The sequence below is a fragment of the Hibiscus syriacus genome, unplaced genomic scaffold (assembly GCF_006381635.1).
Source record: "Hibiscus syriacus cultivar Baekdansim isolate YM2019G1 unplaced genomic scaffold, ASM638163v2 tig00111100_pilon, whole genome shotgun sequence".
Classification (NCBI taxonomy): domain Eukaryota; kingdom Viridiplantae; phylum Streptophyta; class Magnoliopsida; order Malvales; family Malvaceae; genus Hibiscus; species Hibiscus syriacus.
Window position 1 is genome coordinate 793128 of NW_024062985.1, and position 22370 is coordinate 815497.

General features: G+C 34.6%; 3 protein-coding genes, 1 long non-coding RNA gene and 2 pseudogenes across 8 annotated transcripts; 2 read left to right on the forward strand and 4 right to left on the reverse strand.

Moving 5' to 3' along the window:
• The first annotated feature begins 571 nt into the window (after window positions 1-571).
• On the forward strand, window positions 572-1146 carry LOC120153387. 2 transcript variants are annotated; one of them, XR_005518785.1, is made up of 3 exons: window positions 572-603; window positions 794-923; window positions 1075-1146. It is a non-coding gene; the product is annotated as an uncharacterized LOC120153387 (long non-coding RNA). The 2 variants fall into 2 exon arrangements; XR_005518786.1 differs by having other exon boundaries at window positions 579-620.
• A 91-nt stretch (window positions 1147-1237) lies between these two features.
• Window positions 1238-2036, forward strand: LOC120153541 (SWR1-complex protein 4-like; the record flags this gene model as incomplete). The annotated part of the gene is made up of 3 exons (XM_039165473.1): window positions 1238-1324; window positions 1451-1498; window positions 1774-2036. Coding segments are annotated over 3 exons (387 nt in total), but the record flags the coding sequence as incomplete, so codon positions are not given.
• A 3560-nt stretch (window positions 2037-5596) lies between these two features.
• On the reverse strand, window positions 5597-7376 carry LOC120153382 (probable glycerol-3-phosphate acyltransferase 3). Of its 2 annotated transcripts, none has more exons than XM_039165340.1 (2): window positions 6582-7376; window positions 5597-6496 (listed from the first exon to the last, which is right to left on the reverse strand). In XM_039165340.1, the coding sequence occupies exons 1-2, from the start codon at window positions 7359-7361 to the stop codon at window positions 5615-5617; spliced, it is 1662 nt and encodes a 553-aa protein (XP_039021271.1). In that variant the 5' UTR covers window positions 7362-7376; the 3' UTR covers window positions 5597-5614. The 2 variants fall into 2 exon arrangements, with proteins under 2 accessions (XP_039021271.1, XP_039021272.1); XM_039165341.1 differs by having other exon boundaries at window positions 5597-6488; window positions 6574-7376.
• Window positions 7377-11871: 4495 nt separating this feature from the next.
• LOC120153386 lies at window positions 11872-13994 on the reverse strand. 3 transcript variants are annotated; one of them, XM_039165344.1, is made up of 3 exons: window positions 13312-13994; window positions 12179-12317; window positions 11872-11989 (listed from the first exon to the last, which is right to left on the reverse strand). In XM_039165344.1, the coding sequence occupies exons 1-3, from the start codon at window positions 13625-13627 to the stop codon at window positions 11887-11889; spliced, it is 558 nt and encodes a 185-aa protein (XP_039021275.1). In that variant the 5' UTR covers window positions 13628-13994; the 3' UTR covers window positions 11872-11886. The 3 variants fall into 3 exon arrangements, with proteins under 3 accessions (XP_039021275.1, XP_039021277.1, XP_039021278.1); XM_039165346.1 differs by having other exon boundaries at window positions 11902-12005; window positions 13312-13993; XM_039165347.1 differs by having other exon boundaries at window positions 11922-12017; window positions 13312-13992.
• A 3186-nt stretch (window positions 13995-17180) lies between these two features.
• LOC120153542 lies at window positions 17181-17957 on the reverse strand (annotated as a pseudogene).
• Window positions 17958-20236: 2279 nt separating this feature from the next.
• On the reverse strand, window positions 20237-21487 carry LOC120153383 (annotated as a pseudogene).
• Between the last annotated feature and the right edge of the window lie 883 nt (window positions 21488-22370).

Genomic DNA, 22370 nt, shown 5'->3' on the forward strand with positions numbered 1-22370 from the left:
TCTTCCTTCTATTTAATAAGATTGAGATTTTAGTTTTTTTTTTTAATCATAAGAGATATAGACGAATGTTATGTAGCCGTACAAATTTTGGGACTAGAAATGTCCCTATCAATAAGTTTATGGATTATGGAGAGAAGTTCGGTAAAGGTCATCGTTGAAATAGCCGTGGATCGAAAAGTTTGGCTAAATTATCAGCAGACTAGTTGATTTCTCCCAATCAACAAGTAATGTCTAGTTTATACGACTACCAACTTTTTACGGAAAAAGACGAGTTTTGTAACTTTTAAGAGTTGGAGAACTCAACAAAGCAACGTCCTATAGTCGAATGACTATTTTGTAACTTTTAATAGTCAGGAGACTCAACAAAGCATCACCCTATAGTCACAGGACCATTTGTGTACTTTACCCAAAAAATAACTAAAGACTAAAATTATTATTTTTCCTTTCGAAGTATGAGGGCAACAAGTGTCGTTACTGGGGGTATAAATGAATCATGCAATTGAACATTATGAAATTGAACATGTTTGTTTGTCTGGTGCAGTCTGTTCATGTTATCAGATACACGTATGATATGAGGCGTATGAAAGATATTTAACTGACCCTGTATGTATCAACTTGAGGTTGCAGCTCTTGTTTTTATGTTTCTGCGAAAATTTGTTTCCGTTTTTGTCTGTTTGAAAATTTGAAATAGTCTTGGTAGAAGGTAAAATCGGGGCATGCATTTGTGCTTCCATTGATTCAGTTGGTCTGGTTATTTCTTTTTCTTTTTCTTCTTTTTTACCTTGATAATTAGAAATGGACTAAGGAAGAGACAGATCAATTGTTTGACTTGTGCGAATGGTTTGATCTCCGCTTCATCATTATAGCTGATAGGTTTCCAACGCCCTGTACTGTGGAGGAACTGAAGGATCGTTATTATAGTGGTACTCTGTCTAATTTCTGGACTACCTATTGTCAATCATTCAAATACTTTCTTGCTCTTCTTTTCACAGTTTGGATCTCTTTAATTTTGTTTTAATCAATCTTTGAGATTTATATGGTTTTCGTGTTGAGTATGGCTCTATCTTTATGTAGTGTCTCGTGCCATTCTGTTTGCTAGGGCTCCATCTCCTGGCGAAGTTGCAGGGCATTCTCTTGCTAATTAAGGTCTGGTTTCAATATAATGTTACTCTAGAAAATTATTTACTTTCAATTGTTATACAGTATCTCTGATATTATTCTTTGGGTATAGGAACCTTACAATGTTACTCAAGAGATTGAACGCAAGCGTGCTTTATCAATGGTCCTCTCTCAAACAAAACACCAAGAGCGGAAAGATGCTGAGGTGCATATTTTTTTCTTTGGAACATTTTACTTCTGTTTATCATGTGATTTTCCCTTCATTTATTTGTGTATTGTTTGTTGGTTGAATAACTAGAGTTCTTCACTGGCCTATGGTTTTATTCTGCAGGTTCTTGCTGAAGCAAAAAGAATAGCTAAGTCGCGTATGGCTGCACGGGTATGTATCAGCTGAACAAGCTGCTATTGTGGAAGTTGCAATTGTCATTGCTGGATTTCAAATATGATGTCCCTGAATGTCACTTGAATTTTCAACTGAAGCCTAAAGGCATAAGATTTCCAACTTGATTTGATAGTCACATGATGTTGTATGCTTGAGTTGGAATACAGCTGAAATCATAGGGTTCTGTGTTTTTTGTGTTCTTGCTGATGTTATTGCACCTGGATTTTCTAGAGTCTAGAATAATATAGCTTTCTAATGTATATACTGTTCAGGTTGCTGAAGAACCTGATTTACCCGTCACCTCAGATATTGTTCCTGAAAGTGCTGAGAGGGCTATCGGTCCTGGAGATACTATATCTCCATCCAATGTTCAAGTTCCTGCTGCACCTTCTACCTCAGTAATTGCTGATAATTCTTCTACTCTTGCGTCCTTGCATATGGTATGTGCAGCATGTGGTCTTCCGTTTTCTCATCTCTTTCTCTCTCCATCAAAGAATAAAAATAAAATTCAGAATGAGAAATGACAACTGTTATCAGTAAAACTTTTGACTTATACTATATGTTCTCCCTTTTGATACAGTAAAACTTCCAATATTTTTATGGTCTGATTAGTAATAAGGCGATTACTTCTTGGAAATTCGTATGGAAGAAAGCTTCTGTTGATTTTCTAAAATTTGTTACTGGTTCTTTTGCTCTTGTAGGGTTCTCTGACTGCTTTGATATAATTTTCAGCTTTGGGTATATTTGAGAACATATGCACTGGAGCAAATGGTCCAAGCTGCAAGCTCATCTGCTGGAATTCGGACCATCAAGCGAGTTGAGCAAACCTTACAAGACCTTGGGGTTCGTCTCTGCTCCCTGAAATTTTAATTATGTGCATGTACGTTCTTCTATCAGTTATGGGTGGATAATGTTGTATTAAATGTATGATGACCAGACATGAAAACTCTTTCTATAATGGTTGCTTATTCTAATTGCGATCTCTACACATGAAGGTTCCTCTATGTGCGTGTAAGTTTTTATCATAGGATTTCATATTACGAACCTGTTCAATCTTGATTTCTCAAATTGTAAGGTCTTTTCATGTTTTTAGATGAAACTGGTTTTATTGGAGATGGTGTTGAGATTCAGGATTCAATAAAACGCATTTTTCTCAACTTGAGTATGCTAATTTGTGATTTTTGCCATTGTAAGATTACCCTGTTTTATTACTTATAATAATTATCATCAATTTAGGCTGAAATAGATCCTTTGCTCCTTATTTCTAGCCATTTGCTTGTAATTCAATTCTAAATCCTGCAAACATTCTTCATTATTTGCTTTAACATCTTCCTGAAATTTGTTTAAATTATATTAATCATTTACAGGTTAAGTTAAAGCCAAAGGTTCCAGCAAAGGCAGTCTGTGCTGAAAATCTTGAATTAAGAAAAGAAATTCTAACGCTGCTAAATCTCCAGAAAAAGGTATTTTATATTCATATCTGAAAATTATTTGTACAATGGTAGTCTTCTTTGTGCTGCTTTTCTTATAATGTAAAGTCCGTTTATGCAGTGGGGGTTGAACCATGTTGAGATCTATAGTTAAACAATTCCTGCAAAGTTATTGTGTAACTTTGCTCAAATAGTTCACACTCCAACTCCACTTACCAAATTTATTATTTAAGAAAAAAAGAATGAATTTAGTCATGGTAATTCTCATTTTCATATGGGTCCTGAATGTTTGTGTACAGAAGTTAAGCCATGGCTTTAAAAGTTTACAAATTATGATTGATTAGAGTAGTGTACAGTATTGTAAGTGGTGTGCAGTGTGCTGCTTTCACAGTTTTATGAATTCTGCGTCTTTTTGACAGTTGCAATACAAGGAGGCAGAGGGTTCATCTTTCCGTGATGGTTCCTATGGTGATATGCCAGGCACGTTGTTATTGTGTCAATGGTTCAAATATTGAATTTTTTTTTGGGGGGGGGGGGTGTCTATCAATCGAGCAGCGATCACAACGTGCTGCAGATCAGGACCACACGTTTGTCCCCAACACCATTAGTTTTGGAGGTAATATACATATATATAATTTTCCTTTATTTCTTTTATCCGAGATAGGTGAGTTTAATGGTTTTGATTACTTTCATATTTGATGGTAATTCCAGGTGATAGAGGTGTAAAAAGGGAGCAAAAACGAAAGGTTATATATTATTTTAATGCCTTTGTAATTTTTCCCTATGTCCCAAGTTTAGAACTTATCTTGTCTTACGATGTGTACATGTGTACTGTAGGGAGCTGGGGCCTTGGAGGGCATCCGAGACTCCATCTTCACCAGCAGCAGGAGCTCATAAAAGGCCAAGAAAAATGAAGGCTTCTGATCTGTAAGAAAGGGTGAGCACTCAAATTGTATGTGGCCTCATATAACCAATTGATGATATTGTGATTGGCCAAATTCTCAGCGGCCCGGTTATGTGATTCATAGCAAGTTTTCGGGGTTATTAGGAGCAGTTGCAGGAGCTTCATAGTACCATTCCCTTTGACCAGGCTTTTTGTAATTTTTGCTGTTAAGTAGGAAAAGTTCAATATATTTTTGAATGATGTCGCTTAAAGCATCAGAATTAGAAAAACCCATTTGTTTAGTCACTGCTGATTTCGGGAAATAAAAGTATTTGATTCTGTACATGTTTAGACTTCTACGTAGGATCTGCCCTCGTTATTTTCGTACCAGTAATTTCTTCTTCTTTTCCTCAAAAATGATTTATATCGAAAATATGTATGTGGTTTAGGGTTTAGTTTTAACCGTTTAACACATTCTTATTTTTTTTTTATAATTTGAAATGATTACGAATTAATATATGTTTAGAATTATTAAAACCATTGATAACGTATATACACATGTAACTACTTCAACTTAAAACTTTTAAGGAGAATAATATTCTCTTTTATCATTGATGTTGCTTGATGGGTTCAACTAATACAATTTATTGTTAAAATCTCTGAATTAATACAACAGCTTAATCATGTAATAATTTAGTTGAAAAATGATCAAAATATATTTTCTTTCAATGATAACAAAAAAGATTAATGCAAAAAAAGTGTGAATATCAATTATAATAAATGTGGAATATTCCAAAATAAAATAAAACTTTAAAAGAGTCGTGACTCATAATAAACCTGCTACGAAAATGGCACCATTTACTTCACACTGTTTCCCTTTTCATTTTTTTTTCTGCATAAATTAGATTAACATACTCAACTGTTTAAATGCATGTATTTTTCACAAATATCGACTTATTTTAACTTTTATAAAATTTAACAACTCCTCGATTGATCTTCGTCTCATTGGCCACGACACAGATTTTAGTGTTAGTAATTGATAATTTTTTATTTATTATATTTTATCTTTATTTTTCTTTTGTTTTTATTTTCTAATAGCTTTGTCTTTATGATACGTTTTCGTTCGTATTTATGATATTTTCCTCTGCCTTTTGACATGTTTTTGATCATTTTTATCGATTGTTTGATCGTTCTTTTTATTTAAGTTTGTTAGGGTTTGATTTGACCTTATCAACTGATCAATATTATGTTTATTTGTTATTATGTTGATATTTTCTACTTTAAACCATTTAATTAGATTTGAATACGCGATTTGAGTTCGGTGATATTTTTCTATCGATGGTTGACTTTGATTTGTGATTGACATTGGTCTTTCAGTAGTTTGATTATATATTGTAGTTCGTTTGTCGATGCAATCAGGTCTTCTCGTATCTATATTTTATTCAAGTTTTTAGATGAATTTTTAACATTTTTCTTGTATGATATCAAATGACTAAGTCCTTAGGTTAATGATTATAAAAAATATAAAAATATTTTTAATTTACGTTTATAGATGTATACCTTCATTATAATTATAAATAGTTCTTTTTTTTAATAAAACTAACAACTTTTAATTGTTTGTATAAAAAAACAAGTCCTTAATTAGTACAATTTGAAAAACACATTAAATTATGATCGATTATATATAAATATATGAATATATATATATGTGCAAATAACTAATAAAGCATTTACTATCAATCAAATAGAGTGTACAATCTTAAAAGTTATACAACGGAAAAAAATTGTTTATGCTAGCAGTTAGTGTTTATTTACTGTTCCTTCATTGCCTGCCAAGATCAAGTACTTATCTCTTCTTGTAAGCCTGGTGCAACTAAATCCCAGTGCCTTCCCAATCTCACTCTGCACATGATTAGCCACGTCGAACCTCAATGTTTCGCTGTTATCGGCACAAGACTGCACGCCCGACACACCAGCGAGGACCTGTACATTGTAGCTTGGACGTGGGTTCGTGATGAAGAAAAGTGGGTCCAAGCATTTCATCCCTCCAGCTGTTGTGCCATAGAACATGCTAACATGGCTGTCCATGGCAACAGGGACTATATTATCGCTCATCTCAGTAAACAAAGGGCTGAACCTCAATAGATAAGGCTCTCTACACGTGGTTCCTTCGGGGCAAACAACTAGGTCCCCCTGGTTTAATAGCTTTCCCATCATCTTACCGTCTCGATCACGATCCCTGGTTAATCTCACGGTTTTTATCGGCGCTAAGAGCTCCGACAGCCTGCTTAAGCTGTAAGTGACGGCGGCGAGATCTTTCTGTAATGAAAACGAAAGGTAGAGTGGATCCAGGAGTGTTCTATGGTTGCAAACGTAAAGCCGGCCTTTGGTTTTCCGAGTGATGTTTAAGTTTTCGAGTGACGGGTCGGAAGAAAGGGAGAGTTGGAACCCGGTGTAGGCTAATATGGGGACTGAAAGTTTATGGGGAAGAATTAAGGCAATAATGGCTCGGATGATTGAAAGGGTGAACCCAAAGGGGAGCCACATGAACATGGTGAGTGTGGCTAATGGTGTTGGGATGAAAGCTAGTCTCCCATCGTGGAAAATGAGTGGTTTCATGTACTCCTCTCTTGGTACGTGTTGCCAGCTTCTTTTGTCGGCTCTTCTCACCAAGTAGATTTCCTGTTGCACCAAACGCAATAAATCAGCAACAGATAACCAGGGAGTAAGTCTAGTAGAGCTCTGAGTAAAAGAATGTCAAAATTACATTGCAATGAGAAGACAAATGATATTGAAGTGATTCCTTGAAGCTACTGATGCCAATAACATCACGATAACTTCCCAGACCTGCTAGGCTTCCGATAATCGTCTCCAAAGCATCTTTGCTTCTTTTCTTCTCTTCCATGACACCCAAGAAGTAGCCACCGAACACCTTCATCTCTCTTCCGACGACACAATCAATCCCCAGATAATCCCTCAAGAAACTCTCGACCATCACTCGAGGAATGTTACTGAAACCCACTTTTTTACCTCCTTTCTTCAACATCTCCAGTGTTTCCAACGCGACATCCTCCAGGAAAAACTTGGGCAAAACAGCACTTCCGACTCTGAAACTCTTTGTTTTTATCCCAAAGAAGCAAACGAATACCATTATATTCAGCCCCATTTCTTCACTGACAAGGCATAGAAATGGATATAAAACAAAGAGAAGAAAAGCCCTTAACAACCCTCCGGCTTCGAAGGCCACGAGCATGAAGTAAGGGAACAGAGATGAAGATTTCAACAAAGCCTCTTCGACACTAAAAACCACCAGGGTTTGGTCTTTTGATACATTTGACGATATGTGAGCAAAAGAAGGGTACTTGTGGTACAACATTTGACCTTCGTTTGCATGAAGATTGCTCACGTTTCTGTGGAGAGCTTTGGGGGTTTTAGCTGGTCTGAAGACGACTCGGTAGAGGAAAAAGAAGAAGGAAAAATAGTTCATAAAAACTTGGCCATTTTTTTCAGTTCCAACAAAAGGTATTCGTTGAGTGAAGATGTACATATGTTTACCTCTATATATAGATCAGTTCAACACGGTTTAAGCCGATTGGCCCACTGGTATAAAACTACACGGTTATGACTTATGAGAGGGAGTCCAAGTTGCAAATATTGACATGATGCCATAGGAGAAATCAATTAATGATGAGCAACTGGACTAGTCAACAAACGGTGCTGGACGTGAGTTCTTAGTTGGAAATTTTGAGTAAATTGAAAATCTAAAAATTGAACCAAGAACATGCTGCACCGAGGATGAAACAAAGGATCCCAACTAAGATCGAGCTTTGGCAATCAAAAAATGAGAGGAGCCGTGGGGTATCAGCGATGACCAGAAATAACGGATGACCGTCAAACAATCACTTTCAAAAATGATATTAGTATGCCCAGCATCTACCACTAGTCTGAGAGCCCAAACCAAGGCCGTGAGTTCCGCCTCGAAGCAGTAGCAACCGCAGAAATAGGTGCTGAAGCAGCCACGAGATCCACCCCCTCCGAGCTACGTACCACAAGATCTGCGCCAGCCGCCAGAAGCACTAGATTGCGGACAAATAAGCACCATCAAAATTAGCCAAAAATTCAGTGACAAAAATGCAAGTACCCTCAAATTTAGGTGACTATTTATATAGTTTACCCAAAAAAATCATTTTTTATTAATTCTGGATGACTACAAGATATAAGATATTATCTATTCAATCTCTCTCAATCATTTAACATTAAATGTACATACTCCTGATATTTATGATACTCGAATATGATACTTAAAAATTAAAAAATTAAAAATTACCTTATAGGAATAAAAGTGTTAATAATTTGAAAACTAAACTCATTAAAATTTTAATATATTTAATTATATCAAATTAAAATTGTAGTAACATATAATATTATATATTTCTTTTCAAAAAAATCTCCTTAGTTTTGTTATAAACTGGTAGCAATCGATATTGACATGACAAAATCATTTATTTCGAAGAAAATAATATTTTATTGTATAAAGTTGACCTCGACAAAAAGTTTTTGTGACTAAGACTTTGTGTGAGTATATTTTAGACATACTTTTTTAGCGTGTTAAAATTCAAAGTACTAAAATCCAAATATTATTCTTAAGCCGATTATAAACTCTTTTTTTTTTTTTTTTGAATACAAGAGAAAGAAACTGTAATTATTGTATACGTATAGCAGGTTGCCCATTGCCCATGCGGAGATCATTCTGTAGCAACATGCAGACTGCAGCAGGAGGCTGGTAGAAAACAAGATATCCAAAGGGATACGCAGATTGCAGACTTCTAGAAACATGACGATGCAATAAATTTAAATCTCGCGACAAGAGCATGACGATATGCGAAATCATTGATGACACCATTTTCGTCTTCTCTATTTGCTCAAGTAATGACCGTGTCTCTTTACTATTCGTTTCAACAATAATCTTTCTATTCCCCATCTCCCAAGCAGCAATCAGCTCTTCGTAAATCTCCCAAAGCTTCGTCTCCAAGCCCGAACAAAGTGATACAAAAATATTACATGATATAATATAAAAATAAAAATATATTTTTATATAGACATAATTTCAAAAATAGCCCCCAACATTTATTAAAATATCACTTTGGTCCACATTCTTTTCTTTAGCATTTTGGCCTCTAACGTTTCACTTTTGAGCAAAAAGCTCCCTCTATAGATAAAAATTATTAGTTAACACACAATTAACTCTTCAAAATATGAGTTTTTTAACCTAAAATCAAACATTGAGGGATAAAATGCACTAAAAAAAAAGAATAAGGGACAAAGTGATTATTCTGTCAAATATTATGATCTTTTACCCTAAAATAAAACATTAGGGGGCCAAAATGCTAAAAATAAAAAAGTGGCAAAGTAGCCATTTTGATAAATGTTGGGGGTTGATTTTGACATTATGCCTTTATATAATACTATTTAAGAATAGAATAATTATAAAAATAATGTTTTTTAGAAATAATGAATGAATATATAAGATTTTTTATATTTTTATATTAACAATCACTATCCAATTAATTAATCAACTAATTCGGATCAAGTATTGCAGAGGCAAAGTTGACCCCCCAACTCAGTTTACTCAATTCACAAATACCAAGATTTGAACCCCTGCCCTTGCTTAAAGGATCTAGTGTCTCGTCTTACTAGATCAACTCAGTGTTGGTATATAAATTTTTTTATATGTCATTACTATTTAAGTGTAGAAATGCAAATAAATTTATAATTATAATTTAATAATTATAATAAATAATTTAAATATGAGATAAATTAAAATAGAATAAAGTATAAATACGACACTATAAAAATAACGTGCAATAAATATATAATTGGTATGAATCTTAAAAATAATTTAAATAAAACAGATCCACTTACAATATAATCACTTGTAGATTTAAAAATATTTTAAAATAAATTTATTGGGTGGTCAATGGTAAAAAAATGTTATTTTTTTAGAAGATTGGAATTCGTGCAATTCCATCTATAAAATATGTATACATTATTATTAAGAATTAAGTATATAATCCTTTTTGTTTTGAATAGTTAATTAAGTATAGAACCTAAGTTGACTTGGCAATGATTGATAAATTAACTGTGGTGACATTGATGTAAATATGTGGGCCAACTTTTTAAATAGTGTCAGTTTGTGGGTCAACTCTTTGAATATACATTATGTAAAATCAAAATAAAAAATATTTTTCTAGCTGTATAAACTGGCCAGTAAGCTAATGTAAAGATTAACCCTTTTGGCTTTTACATATATCATTGAAAAGTAAATCACAAATAATTAAATAATTTATTTAAAAATGGTATCATTCTAATAAATTATTTAAATAAAATTATTATGACCGTGTCACGAATATAATATGTCTCTAAATTAAGTTATTATTATAACAAATGTTTCTTTTTACAATATAAAAATATTTAAAAATAATAAATAAATACATGACATAAACACAATATATAAAATAATTAAAATGTAATATAAAAAAGAGTATAGATATAATAGGATGTAGCATATAGTGTATCAATGGACACATATATCTTTAAATTGTATTGTGTGGTCAACAATTATTTTATTTAGCATATCACATATTATTGTCCCTGCATGCGTCCTTGGCTGTTGAGATTTATGGACATGTTATGTTGTAACTTTTATGGCGTTTCTTTCATGAATGTGAATGGAAAGGGACTGTTTAACGGATACCCTACCATAAACAGACTTGTTTGTTTTCCATTGGTGATTGTGTTCACTCGATAAAGCGGTAGATGAAGTACAAACAGTAAAAGCGACCTTGTTTGACCAATTATCCGTCTGGAAAATGTATTTTTGTGTTGAAGAAATAAACAACGTTACGTTATGCTCTCAAACGAAAGGGACGATATTTAATGCTGTTGTGTACCTTAATTGACTACTTTTTGTTGTTTCATACGAACATGGTTCCGGCTACGTTTTGCTATATCGTTACAACTAGACTCAACAAAGTTAAAGTTGATTGTTTGCAATTTGCAAGCAATTATTATACCTTAAAAGCCTTAGGAATGCAATTGCTTTGGACCGCTTTTTGGAAATAAACTGCAAACATTATTCTTAATTGCTACAAAGACCGGGAAGCTCCTACTTTTCCTGTCACAATTTTCTTAATTAAGATATCAAATCAAAGCCAGCCCAATCCATGACAAAGGACCCCGAAAGGTCCAAAATGCCCCCGGAACTGCTTTTAATTTAAGAATTGGCATTTGGGAAAAGTGTGGTTGAAATTGATTCTTCCGGAATAAAATGGATAAAATGTACCACTAGTCATCTAATTGTTGAGATATTATTTTGGCCATTACGTGCGAAATCGCTAACCGCAATGATGGTATGGTTTTTAATTGATATAATAATACATTTAACTCTTAATATTATCGTATTATTAGCGTATAGTCTTTGTATTTATACCTTTTCAATTTGGTCGTGGGCACCCGGTGCTCGAGATGATGCACATATCCGCTATTCTGTTCGGCTTGCCTGCCGGATATGAATCGGTGATGGTTGTCATCACCTCAAGCTGACAAACATACAGCATACAGGGTGCTTATGGTATCGTCATTGACACCAAAGCTCACCAAAAAGAAACAATCCTGTGTAGTTGCTAGTAGTATCGCAGTACAAAATCAAACACATCAACTTCAAGACATGTCGAGGCACACCCAAGCTGGAATTATGGGGTTTTATGAACAATTGCCACAATATCAGTGGAATTCTGGAATTCAGGGATAGAGATCGTGGACGATTTAAAGGGTCCGTGCGTAATTACTAAATGCAATCATTTTCTTCTTTGACAAGTAAATGTATGTTTTTTTTTTTAATTCTATCACCACCAGTCAACACATCCTAACAATGGCTGGTTAAACCCCATTGACTACTAGATATTCTCATGCAATAAGTTACATTACTAACTAGACTGTACAATAACTGGAGCTAGGCATTCAATTCATGAATACAGAAATCAGCATAGCTCGCAATCAAAATTTTGTTTACGTTAGTTAGACCGAGGAAACCATTGTACATGACTACACATAATACGGCATTGGCAACTCCGGCAGCTATTTTTCTGGTTTCTTCCCAACAACTGAATCAGAAACCTGCTATTCTAACAAGCTGCATCATTTACAAGTAACATTCGGAAAATCCATCATTGCATTTTTTTATATCAATTATCAGCATTCAGAAAAAATGGACATGTCTTTGAACTGATCTTATGAATGAATAACTTATCCATATATATATATATATATATATTAGGAAGAGGAGAAAGTGAAAGGAATATGTACCCGGGAAGATCGTGATCGTGATTTCCGGTCATAGGAAAGCTCTTGTAAAACTGAACAGAAATCAGGCCTTCACTTGAGCCAACTGAGGGTGAAGGAGACCCCTCTGACATCACACTTGCACAGCGTCTGATACATATACCTACAAGCAAAGCAATGTCAGGCAGATCCCAGAAATTGCAGCTTCACAGAAGGAAAATTTTGGATTGTGAACCTCAAATTTTGCATACAAAATCGATAGCAATTGGCTGAGGCATAAAATGCTTATGAACATTTTCATAGGAAGGTAAAAAGAAATTAGAGGAGCGAAAAGAAGACAATCTTCGGGGCACCAATCTGAGCTGAAAGAATGCTTCTTTGTACTACCTCGAAAGTCGAAACATTCAAAACAAGAACTGCAAAAGCATTATTAATGAAACTATAGTTTGTCTACGACTCAAAATTTCAAGCTAACGGCTATAAGAATTGGTGACTAAGCAAGTCAATAACTAGGAAAGGCAACCTTAAGCAGTGTTAACTCGTAAACAATTTCTTTCAATCCTCGTAAACAATTTCTTTCAATCAAGGTTGCAAAATAATCACTCCATTCACAGCTCAAGAACTCTAAATTGAAAATAATATTTAATGCTTCTATAATAAACAACTTCACATGGCATTCCAGATATCCTTTTTATAACATTTTCTAGGCTTTTTTGTCTTTCCAGGCAAACAAATCAATATACAGAGAGTTGATGTAGCAGTTTTGATTTTGCTTTCATTTTACAAATGATTTTGCAATACTTGGGAAATCTTGGAGAAGTTGAAATTGTATTACAATGTCATAAGACTAAACATGTCACATTGTTGAAGCAGAGATACTCAACAAAGTTAAGATTCGTAATCTATGTAATAACACAAATTGAGCTTATTCAGCAAGCTAAAGCTAAATCTTTCTGGTAATTGGAAACAATGACAATGTTATTTGAGAAAACTGGGAAATGAAATGGTAGGTTATTCAAATTTGAAGTAAGCCAAGGTATCTTGTTATTTCCCATATTCGTACTGTACAGTCCATGATATTTATACCAGTAATTTGGATAGGAGTCAATTTTTTATGAGGATGAGAATAATTGTTAAACTCAAACGATGTCAAATACCTTGAAAGAATATGACAAAGCAAAAGAGAACTGTGATGACCATAGCAAAAAGGCTAGTGCTTGACGATGAGGCCTTTGCGTCCTTCATCCTCTTCATTGTTTTAAGCCGTTTCATCCTAGCACGTTTTCTCATGGCAAGTTCTGCAATCTCCCTCACCAACTTCTGGTCAGCAGCATCCAACAATGGACCTTTTGGAGGCCGTGGTGGTTTGGGTGATTTCCTAGTGTTTGTCTTCTTGCACTTCGCTTCCCTTAAGTTCTTCACTGCCAGCGCCACAAGTTCACGATTCTCTTCTCCTTCCGAATTCTTGTCCATCAAGAACTCTACATTCTCACCCTCAACTGCCCCGAAATTCAAAGAACTACTACATGAGTTTATGCCATTTTCACCCTTGACTATTCTATCGAAGCTCCAAAGATCACGCCAAACTCCACTGATATTTCTCTTTGTTTGTAAACTTGATGAACCATGATCTCTTATTCTTTAATCTTCACTGGTAGTCCCACCACTTTCGAGATCTACTTCGATATCTCTTTCTCTTGCAAGCAAGGGATCCATTCAAAATAAAACCTCTAATTCTTCCTGAACCTAAGATAATTATATTCCCCACTACTGGTAAACTTACTACATTCTATCCCCGTCTACATGAATAAACCCTTCACTATATCACACAGGGTAAGTCTCACCAAATCAAAATCAGAACAGTCCGCGCCACAGTCCAGCTAGACTTTGAAACTCTAAGCAAGCGTATAATCCTGCATTTGTCAATGAAATATCGAATGTTAGTAGCAGAATATGCACGAAAACAAAGGATCATTCAAATGCTAATTCGAAGGGGGAGAATGTACCAATTTTATGAATCGTGAATGGTTAAAGTTTTATCATCCGATACCCAAAGGAACAAACTAAAAGATAAAAGCAATTAAACAAGTGATTATCATTTTAATTCAGTAAAACTTGAATTTTTCTTTTTAATTTTCTAGACAATCAGATGTGAGACAACAATCAGCTCACGGCCTCTACGTTATAATGCAGTTACAGAAACAGATTAACAAAGGGGAGGAAATGGAAACCGAAATAAACCCAGAAACTTATACCCCTTAAGATAAAAGCCCAAAAAACTGGGGAGAATAAACCGCCGACTAAGGGGGAAAAAACACACTTCATAAGAAAAGAAGAGACATACATCAAGAAGAAAATCAGAGGAGAACATGGAATGTACCACGTTAAGTGAAACGAAAAACAGCTTCATTCGATGTCCGTAAACTGAAATTCCTTCGTTGAGTTCGTCTAACCTTATTTACTTACTCGTACGATTAACTAGGTACTTTTTAAAGAAAGTGGCCTTTATATTTCGAAAAAAATAACAAATATTAATATTTTTCTTAAAAAGAAAATCTTTAAAATTATAGTAAACCACTGAAATTGCAAGCATAAAAAAACCAAGAAACGAAGGAAACAGTTGTTGGTTTTGTCTGTGTATGAACGTGTCAGCTACTACGGGGATGGTAACGGGCAGTCTAGCCGGTGGAATACGTAATAATCCTATGCTTTTATTTGACTATTCAAAAAAAGAAGAAAAAGATTCAATCAATGTCCAAATTGAAAACTATATTTTTAAATAATTAAATCGTCAATTAACAATTAAAATTTTAATGGTCCCAAGATTCCTGCATTCAGCAGAAAATATAATTGAATGGAGAGGAATAAAAGCATCTGTTTGGAAAATATTTCAAGGTTTTGGTCGGCTTGAAGGTCAACCTTTAATACTAGCTCTCAACGCGTTTACTGAATAAATCCACTAAAATACCTGCAAACCCGTTTCTAATACTAGCTCTCAACGCGTTTCCAATGTAAATGTAAAGCCTATCCGGGTATTGTTTTTCAAGCTTTTCGAGGCCAAAATATTCTCTTCCAACTTCAACCACAGAGGGGTCAAGTTCCCATCCATGTATTCTCAATTCAGGGTATGATTCAAGCATCAAGCGAGCTGCGGAGCCTGCCCCAAAACCTAGAATGCCAACAGGTCCAGGGGGTAAAATGGGAGGCAAAGTAGCAAAAACGTCGAAGTGTTGGGGAGTGATTTGAATAGGAATGAAATGCTGTGGATGTTTCCTGGGGAATCGAGGAGTAGAAGCCTAGAGCCGGCAAAAGGGTGGTCGGCTCTTCGAGAAACTTGTAGCACACGAATATAGTTGTGCCTCGTTTTGAATTTGGCAATGACTTTGACATCATCGATTGGGATTCCGTCATCTTGGGATCTTGTTTGTGGCTTGCACCGATGGGTTTGGACCGGCTTGTTGGATGCTAGAGGGAGATGCACCAGTTTGGGTTTTCCAGGTATTTTTAGGGTTAAATGGTGCAATGAGTGGGAAGATTTTAGAGTGTGGAAGGTTAACAGAAACGGGTGTGAAATAATCAGCCTTTGGCCTTGGCCTCGAAGCATCATTACTTGGGGTGATATCCTCTCGTCTCGATAGTTAGCAGCTATTGTCTAGTGCCCTGCCTAGTACCCTTATCATTGAATCCCCTTGGTTATATCTTTGGTTCTTGTTTTATGGGAACTTCCTAACGGGATATGTTTCACCCTTTGGTAACCTATGAAATAATCGCAGTTTAAGGGTAAATGTACTTGTTTATTTTCTTAGCCTAGCTCAAAGGCCTAGGTTAACCATACTTTTCAGCTCCAGGCATTCAAGAATGTAGCTTTCACAGCTTCATATCTAAAGCTTCCCTTTTTACTAGGACAAATTTTCTTCACTAGGATAAAAATGACACCAATTCCAACTAATCCTGCATTTATCAATGAAATATCGAATATCAGTAGCGGAAAGAACAACATAACAAATGCCAACTCGGAAGGACAAAACGATAGCAATTAGCAAATTTATGAATCGTGAATAGCTAAAGTTTCATCATAATAAAAGAAGTTTAAAATTAAACAAAATTGTTATATACTAACTCCCCAGAAAACCCAGTAGGCTTGAACATTGAATTATTTCTAAATTTTCAATCCTATCTATTGGTAATCAGAAGTGGGACACTAATCAACTCCCACCCTCGTTATATGCAACTCCAGAGCAGAAAACTGAAACCGTAGTAAACCCAGAAATTTATTCCCTTCAAAATAGAAAGCCCGGAAAACAAGGGGAAATTCGCCGCCGACAAAGGGGGTGGGGGCAAAGCAGAGACATGTAGAAGATAGAAAATCAGAAGATGAAAACGGAATTTACCTTAAACCAATAACAGCATAATTTAATACGATGTCTGCGAGACCGTAAACTGAAGGAACTCTTCGTCTATTTCGCCTATTCGTTCGAAAGTTCTTTGTAGTTCATGTTGAATGAGGTTTCTAAAATACATACACTAGGTTGCCGCTAAGTGAAGGCTAAACGAATAGAAACCGTTGGATTGGAGTTGGAGTCAAAGGGTATGATATGAACCATTGGATTAAATATAAGGTAAATTATTCAGATAATCGGTAAATTATGATAATTTTAATTTGATCATCTTCTTATTAATTTTCTTCGACACTTAGTTATTTAATGATATTAATTAAGTTATTTATCATTAATATTTGATAAAGAAATTTGATATCATAATTAAAAATTAATATATTTATATATATAATTATTAAGATAAAATATATAAATAATCTCCAAAATTTTAAGATGTTTGTATTTTGGTCATACAACTTTTAAAAATTACAGTTCAGTCACTAAAAATTTTAATTCGTTCTTCAATAAAATCCTTACCTTCCGTACATGGCAGTTACCTCGTGTTATCTTCTTATTCTTCTCCTTCTTTTAGTTGTTGCTCCACCAGAGCACAACAACAAAACTATTTTCGGCATTTTTCTTGTGCACCTTCAACGACGACAAATCGATATCACACTGCTCGTCGGCTTCGTCGTCACGAATCACAGTTCGCGTTTCTCTTCTCTCTTCTTCTCCTCGAACAACGACGATAAATCGAATCCCCCCGGTAGAGAAATTATGTGGAATGCGTTCAAAGTTTCCGACGTCGATGATTTGTCGTCGTTGAAACATTCAAATTCAAACTCTTCCTTGGATTTAATGATTTTGGATTTTGTTTTTTTTGAACCAAGATGAGTCCATGATCTTGGAGATGGTGATTCGAGTTTTCAGATTTGGGTCTAAAAGCTTAGTGATTAACCGACGAGCTTCAGGTGAAAACCATGGCGGACACTTGAAATCTCCTCTGTAAAATTTTCTATACACCAGATCAAGTTATCGTCTTGAAACGGTACGAATCCGACGAGAAGAACATAAAAGATAACATCGGGGGCGACATAAGCCGACGTTCCACAACTCGTGTGTAACAACTCATCTTGTTTCAAGTGTTCGGTGATTGTGAAAGCATTGAGACCAAAATCCGTAACTTTCAAGTTCCCATCTTCGTCCAACAGCAGATTCTCCAGATTCAAGTCGCGGTGGTAAACGCCGCAGCTGTGACAGAAATCGACGGCGGATTGGAAGTAAACTCTCGCCATATCTTTCTCGAGGCGGCCCTTGGCGACTTTCGTGAAGAGTTCTCTGCCGCAGACGAGTTCCATGGCGAAGTAAATCTTGGTTTTGCTCGCCATGACTTCTTGTAATTCGACTATGTCGGGGTGTTTCACCATCTTCATGAAAAAGAAGAAGATAACGGGAGGTAACTGTCACGTATTTTATTGAAAACGAATTAAAAGTTCAGTGATTGTATTATAAGTTTTAAAAGTTAGATGATCAAAATATAATTGTCCTAAAAGTTTGGGGACTATTTATATACTTTACTCTTATCATTATTGTTTGATTATTTTATCAATTTGATTAGAGATTTACATCGTTTTTTATTTATTAAAACTTATCTAACCATCGCTCAGTGCTAAACAGCTCTCGTCTCCCCTTGCCTTGCACTAAATTTATGGGTGTTTAATCTACCATCAAAAAACATTTAAAACCCATCTATCCTTTTACATGTCAACTTTTCTCTCCATTTAACACCAAGATGAATTCGTTCAAGGCAAACTACCCATCCGGTTAAAGATGAATTCGTGCGAGTGCACCCCCAACCCGATCGGAATGATAACGAGAACCCAAAAGGGGAAGAAACTTATTTTTGTTTGCAATTATGTTGAAGTGCTTAACTACTCTCAAGGTGTTGGATCCAACATTTGAAAGGATTTTCAATGTCAATTTACAATGATGTTGTATTGTTATCCTTATCATTCCTTCTCTGTTCTTTATTACTTTGGTGTACTTTATCCGATGTTGATCTTGCAATTTTTTTTAAACCTTATAAATCTCGGCAGAACTAAATGTTGCAGTTTCCACTTCTGGATAGTATATTTGCTACACAGCATAAGGTGAATGATTCGAGAATTTGTTCAGATCCCATACATGTTGGAAATCAATATGTAGTAGCCATCATTCTCGGGATCAGACTTGCCTTGCTATCCTTATATTTCTTGCTCCGCTGGAAAATCTCAAGTGCTGATATATTTTATCATAAATAGATAATTACTCTATTTCATTGTTAATAGATACATCTTATCATAATTACTATAAAGATTATTAAAGTTAAATATATTTATTTAGATTTCATTTAATATATTGTAATCATTAACTAATTATTACATATATTACTGATCAGGTAACATAAAGTTGTGAATGTAGCATATTGTATTATAGATAATAACATGTAATCGTAATTAGAATTATATTAAATAATAATTAGACTTAAATATATTATTTTTATATTACCACAATTAATATAATCGTTATTAAACTTAAATATCATTTTAATATTTTGGCAGGAACGGACCGAGAGAGTTGTTAGGGATAATCACTTCTTAAAAAATTTAAATTATCATATATTTTAAATATTTTTCTTGTATTTTCTATTGATAATCTGTTTTATCCCCTCTTAATATTGTATTAATTATCACAATATATTACTATCCGTTAACATCAAGTTATAAATATAATACATCATAGTAATTATTATAACACATCATCATAATTAGTTGCATATTGTAATAATACCTAATATAGATCATCATACTTAAATAATCTTCACATTTGAATTTCATTTTAATATATTACAGTAATTGCGACAATATTTTACAAATTTGATAATATAAATTAATACAATATATCATAAATATTAATATATTATTAAAAAATAATAACATTTTTAATAAATAATAATATAAGGTAGCATGATACACCGTGATCTCATTTTCGCCTCAACTTGGATGTTTCTATTATAGAAGCTCTCCACAATTACATTGGTCCCGAGACTAATATACCCAATTAGAAACTCACCAGTGGGTTTTCAGGGCTTGGCCCATAAAAATGGTAAATTTGTGTTTAGTACTATTAAAATTTGTATAAATGTAATTCAAGTATTTTTAATAAAATTTCATTTTTAATCATCATAAATTTTATATTTCAATTTAGACCCATCAATAATCTATGCCAAATCCCAGGAGCATCACAAAGATTGTTGTTAAAAAAGTCCCTGGTAATCAAAGTGCTTATGTTGAAGGAGGAAGCTTGGTGAAAATGTATTTACTTGTTCAAGAGCTCATAAATGGGGCCATCTCAGATCTTCCATTATTATCTTTTAATTTCCTCCTCTGTTTTGTTTCTCCCAACCCTAATATTTATGTCACTTGTGAAAGCTGAGCAAGTTCCAAGCCTTACTCATCATTGTTGCCATCTGCATTTTGTAGATTGTAAACATTGTTTTTCCCAAATGATTTGAGCAAAATATGTACTAAATGTTTCAATGGAATAATCCAGAAAGAGTTGAGTTGCAGAAACAACAAAAGCTGCAAAACGATGGCCAGTAGCTTCAAAAAAAGTAAAACCAAGTTACAGTTTTGTTCATCAAGGTCGGGCAACAGGTTTCTTGTCAAGCAAGAAAAACCACATACCAGATGAACTGATCTCATTTTCATCTATTCCTCCTTTCAACCAAAGTCTTTGGGGGTAATTTTTTTGAAATAATCATACGTACTCTACTCTTCTTTTAGCATAAGGGATGAGACAAGGTCCTGAAGCAGGCCGTGGTCTTTAAGCAAAGACGGTCCTGAGCTGCAAAAACGCCTCTCATGGAGAAAACTGGGGTTTAAGGAAGAACCATTTTGGCCGAAGTTCAAAGGAGACAATGCATTGGCAGCAAATGGCTGGTGATAGTGCGATGGAGTCCTTTGCATTGCCATATCAAAAGTACTCGCTACGGCACCAAGACTTGAACGCGGCATGGTTGGGCTGGGATGAGTGTGTTGGCCTTCGTAAGTGGTTATCACAATGCTCGGGTCACTGAAAGATCTCTCCACTCTTTTCTTCACCTTACATGAGTTGGTGGTGCAACGATAATAACTCCTGGTTGATATTAAACAGAAAGAAAATTAAACGGTGGAAGTTGTTTTCTGAGATTTATCTAAATTGTTGAAAATAATATAAAACCCAGAAAAGAAGGATTAAAAGGTTTGAAGTTAGTACCTAGGAAAGGAACTGTTTTTCACAGCTTTTTGGCCGTACTTTCTCCATCTGTACTCATCTTCCAAATGATCAACCTCGCTCTTTGTCATGAAGGCGAATCTCGGCTCTCTCTGTCTCTTCTTATTTGTCTTCTTGGGTTTCAACCTACACCCACCATCACAAACGCCAAAAAGAAAGCACATCATCAGCTTCAAATCACTTTGATGAAAAAAACAAAAAACCCTCATATCTTTCACAAATTAGTTTTTCAAAGAGTTATACTCACCGTTTCTTGGTCTTTTTCTGGTCTTCTTCCTGGTCGTCCACTTTAGTAGGCTCATCATTGACAGCCTCAGTTGATGCCGATGAAATCGAGGAAGAGTTTGGAGTTCTGGGGGAGGAGACTCGATCTTCGTCGAACAAGGATTATGTAGCGGCCGGGTCAGTAATGGGGTTTGTTGTGTCATATCAAATAAAGACGGGTGCAAGTCTTGAACACCCAGCAACTCCATAAACCCTAATGGCATCGTCTCTTCTTCGCAGCTGAAATCAAACACTCTTTGTGACGGGAAACTACTGGAGATGTAATCAGAAAACGATGAGTTCCCCAACATATCCTCCATCTTCAGACCTCTTTTCTCTCCACGGAAGTAGATCAAAAACACCAAAAAAGTTTGTTCTTCATCAAACAAACAACTTGCAATCTCACAAGGGAAAGAGGGAAAGGAGTAAGAATAGGGATTGATGTGATTGATTAGGTAAGTGTGAAAGAGACTCAGGTTTAGAAATAAAGTGGATGGGACAATGGAGAGAGGGAGGGCGAGAGCGAGAGAGAGAGAGAGAGAGAGAGAGAGAAGAGTGAAGAAGAGTATATAATATGGGAACAAGAACAAAATAAAGGATTGACCGGTGTAAAGTAAACTAGTTTGCAGTGTGAACGGAGTTCTTCTCCACGTGAGATTCTTACGCGTTAAAACTCGCTCCGTCTTTCATGGTTCGTTTTAAATATTTATGTTTTAGAATTAATTTACAATGACAAACTAATTAATTAAAACGAAAAATCATCCCTTATTAGCCGTGCTAATTAAAAAAACAAAACGTAATCAACTTGAAAGATTAAAGAGTTCAAAATTACTGGTTCAATAATTGGCACGCACGTGAGATATTAAGTTACAATTAAACTTTGTATTATTTTAATATGAACAAAGTGATATTGGTAATAAGATAATTTGTTATTATTTATTGATGTATTAAATTCGAATACCACGAATATCAAGAGTTTAAGTATTCAATATCAAATAGTTGAAAATTATATTTGAACATAAATTATCTTCTATTTATTCCAAATTAGTTAAAAACATTGTAGTATTTTGAGACAATCACTTTTAATTAAAATTTGTATACTAATATATTTTATGTTTTATGTTATCCTTGGAAGTGATGATGAACTTAAGAGGTTCTAGAGTTTGTAAAATTCTAAATAAAGATAGATATATGATTTTATATTATTAGATGTATATTTTAAATTTTAAAAAAAGAGTAAACTTTGAAAATTATACAAAATA

Excerpts from the sequence above, each read along its gene's own strand:
- LOC120153382 (XM_039165340.1), bottom strand. The coding sequence starts at position 7,361 with ATGTACATCTTCACTCAACGAATACCTTTTGTTGGAACTGAAAAAAAT. Across the intron at positions 6,497-6,581 it reads ATTTGTCTTCTCATTGCAAT|GAAATCTACTTGGTGAGAAG; the intron begins GTAATTTTGACA and ends TTGGTGCAACAG.
- LOC120153386 (XM_039165344.1), bottom strand. The coding sequence starts at position 13,627 with ATGGACAAGAATTCGGAAGGAGAAGAGAATCGTGAACTTGTGGCGCTG. Across the intron at positions 12,318-13,311 it reads CTTTGTCATATTCTTTCAAG|GTATATGTATCAGACGCTGT; the intron begins GTATTTGACATC and ends CTTTGCTTGTAG. Across the intron at positions 11,990-12,178 it reads CACGATCACGATCTTCCCGG|GTTTCTGATTCAGTTGTTGG; the intron begins GTACATATTCCT and ends TTAGAATAGCAG.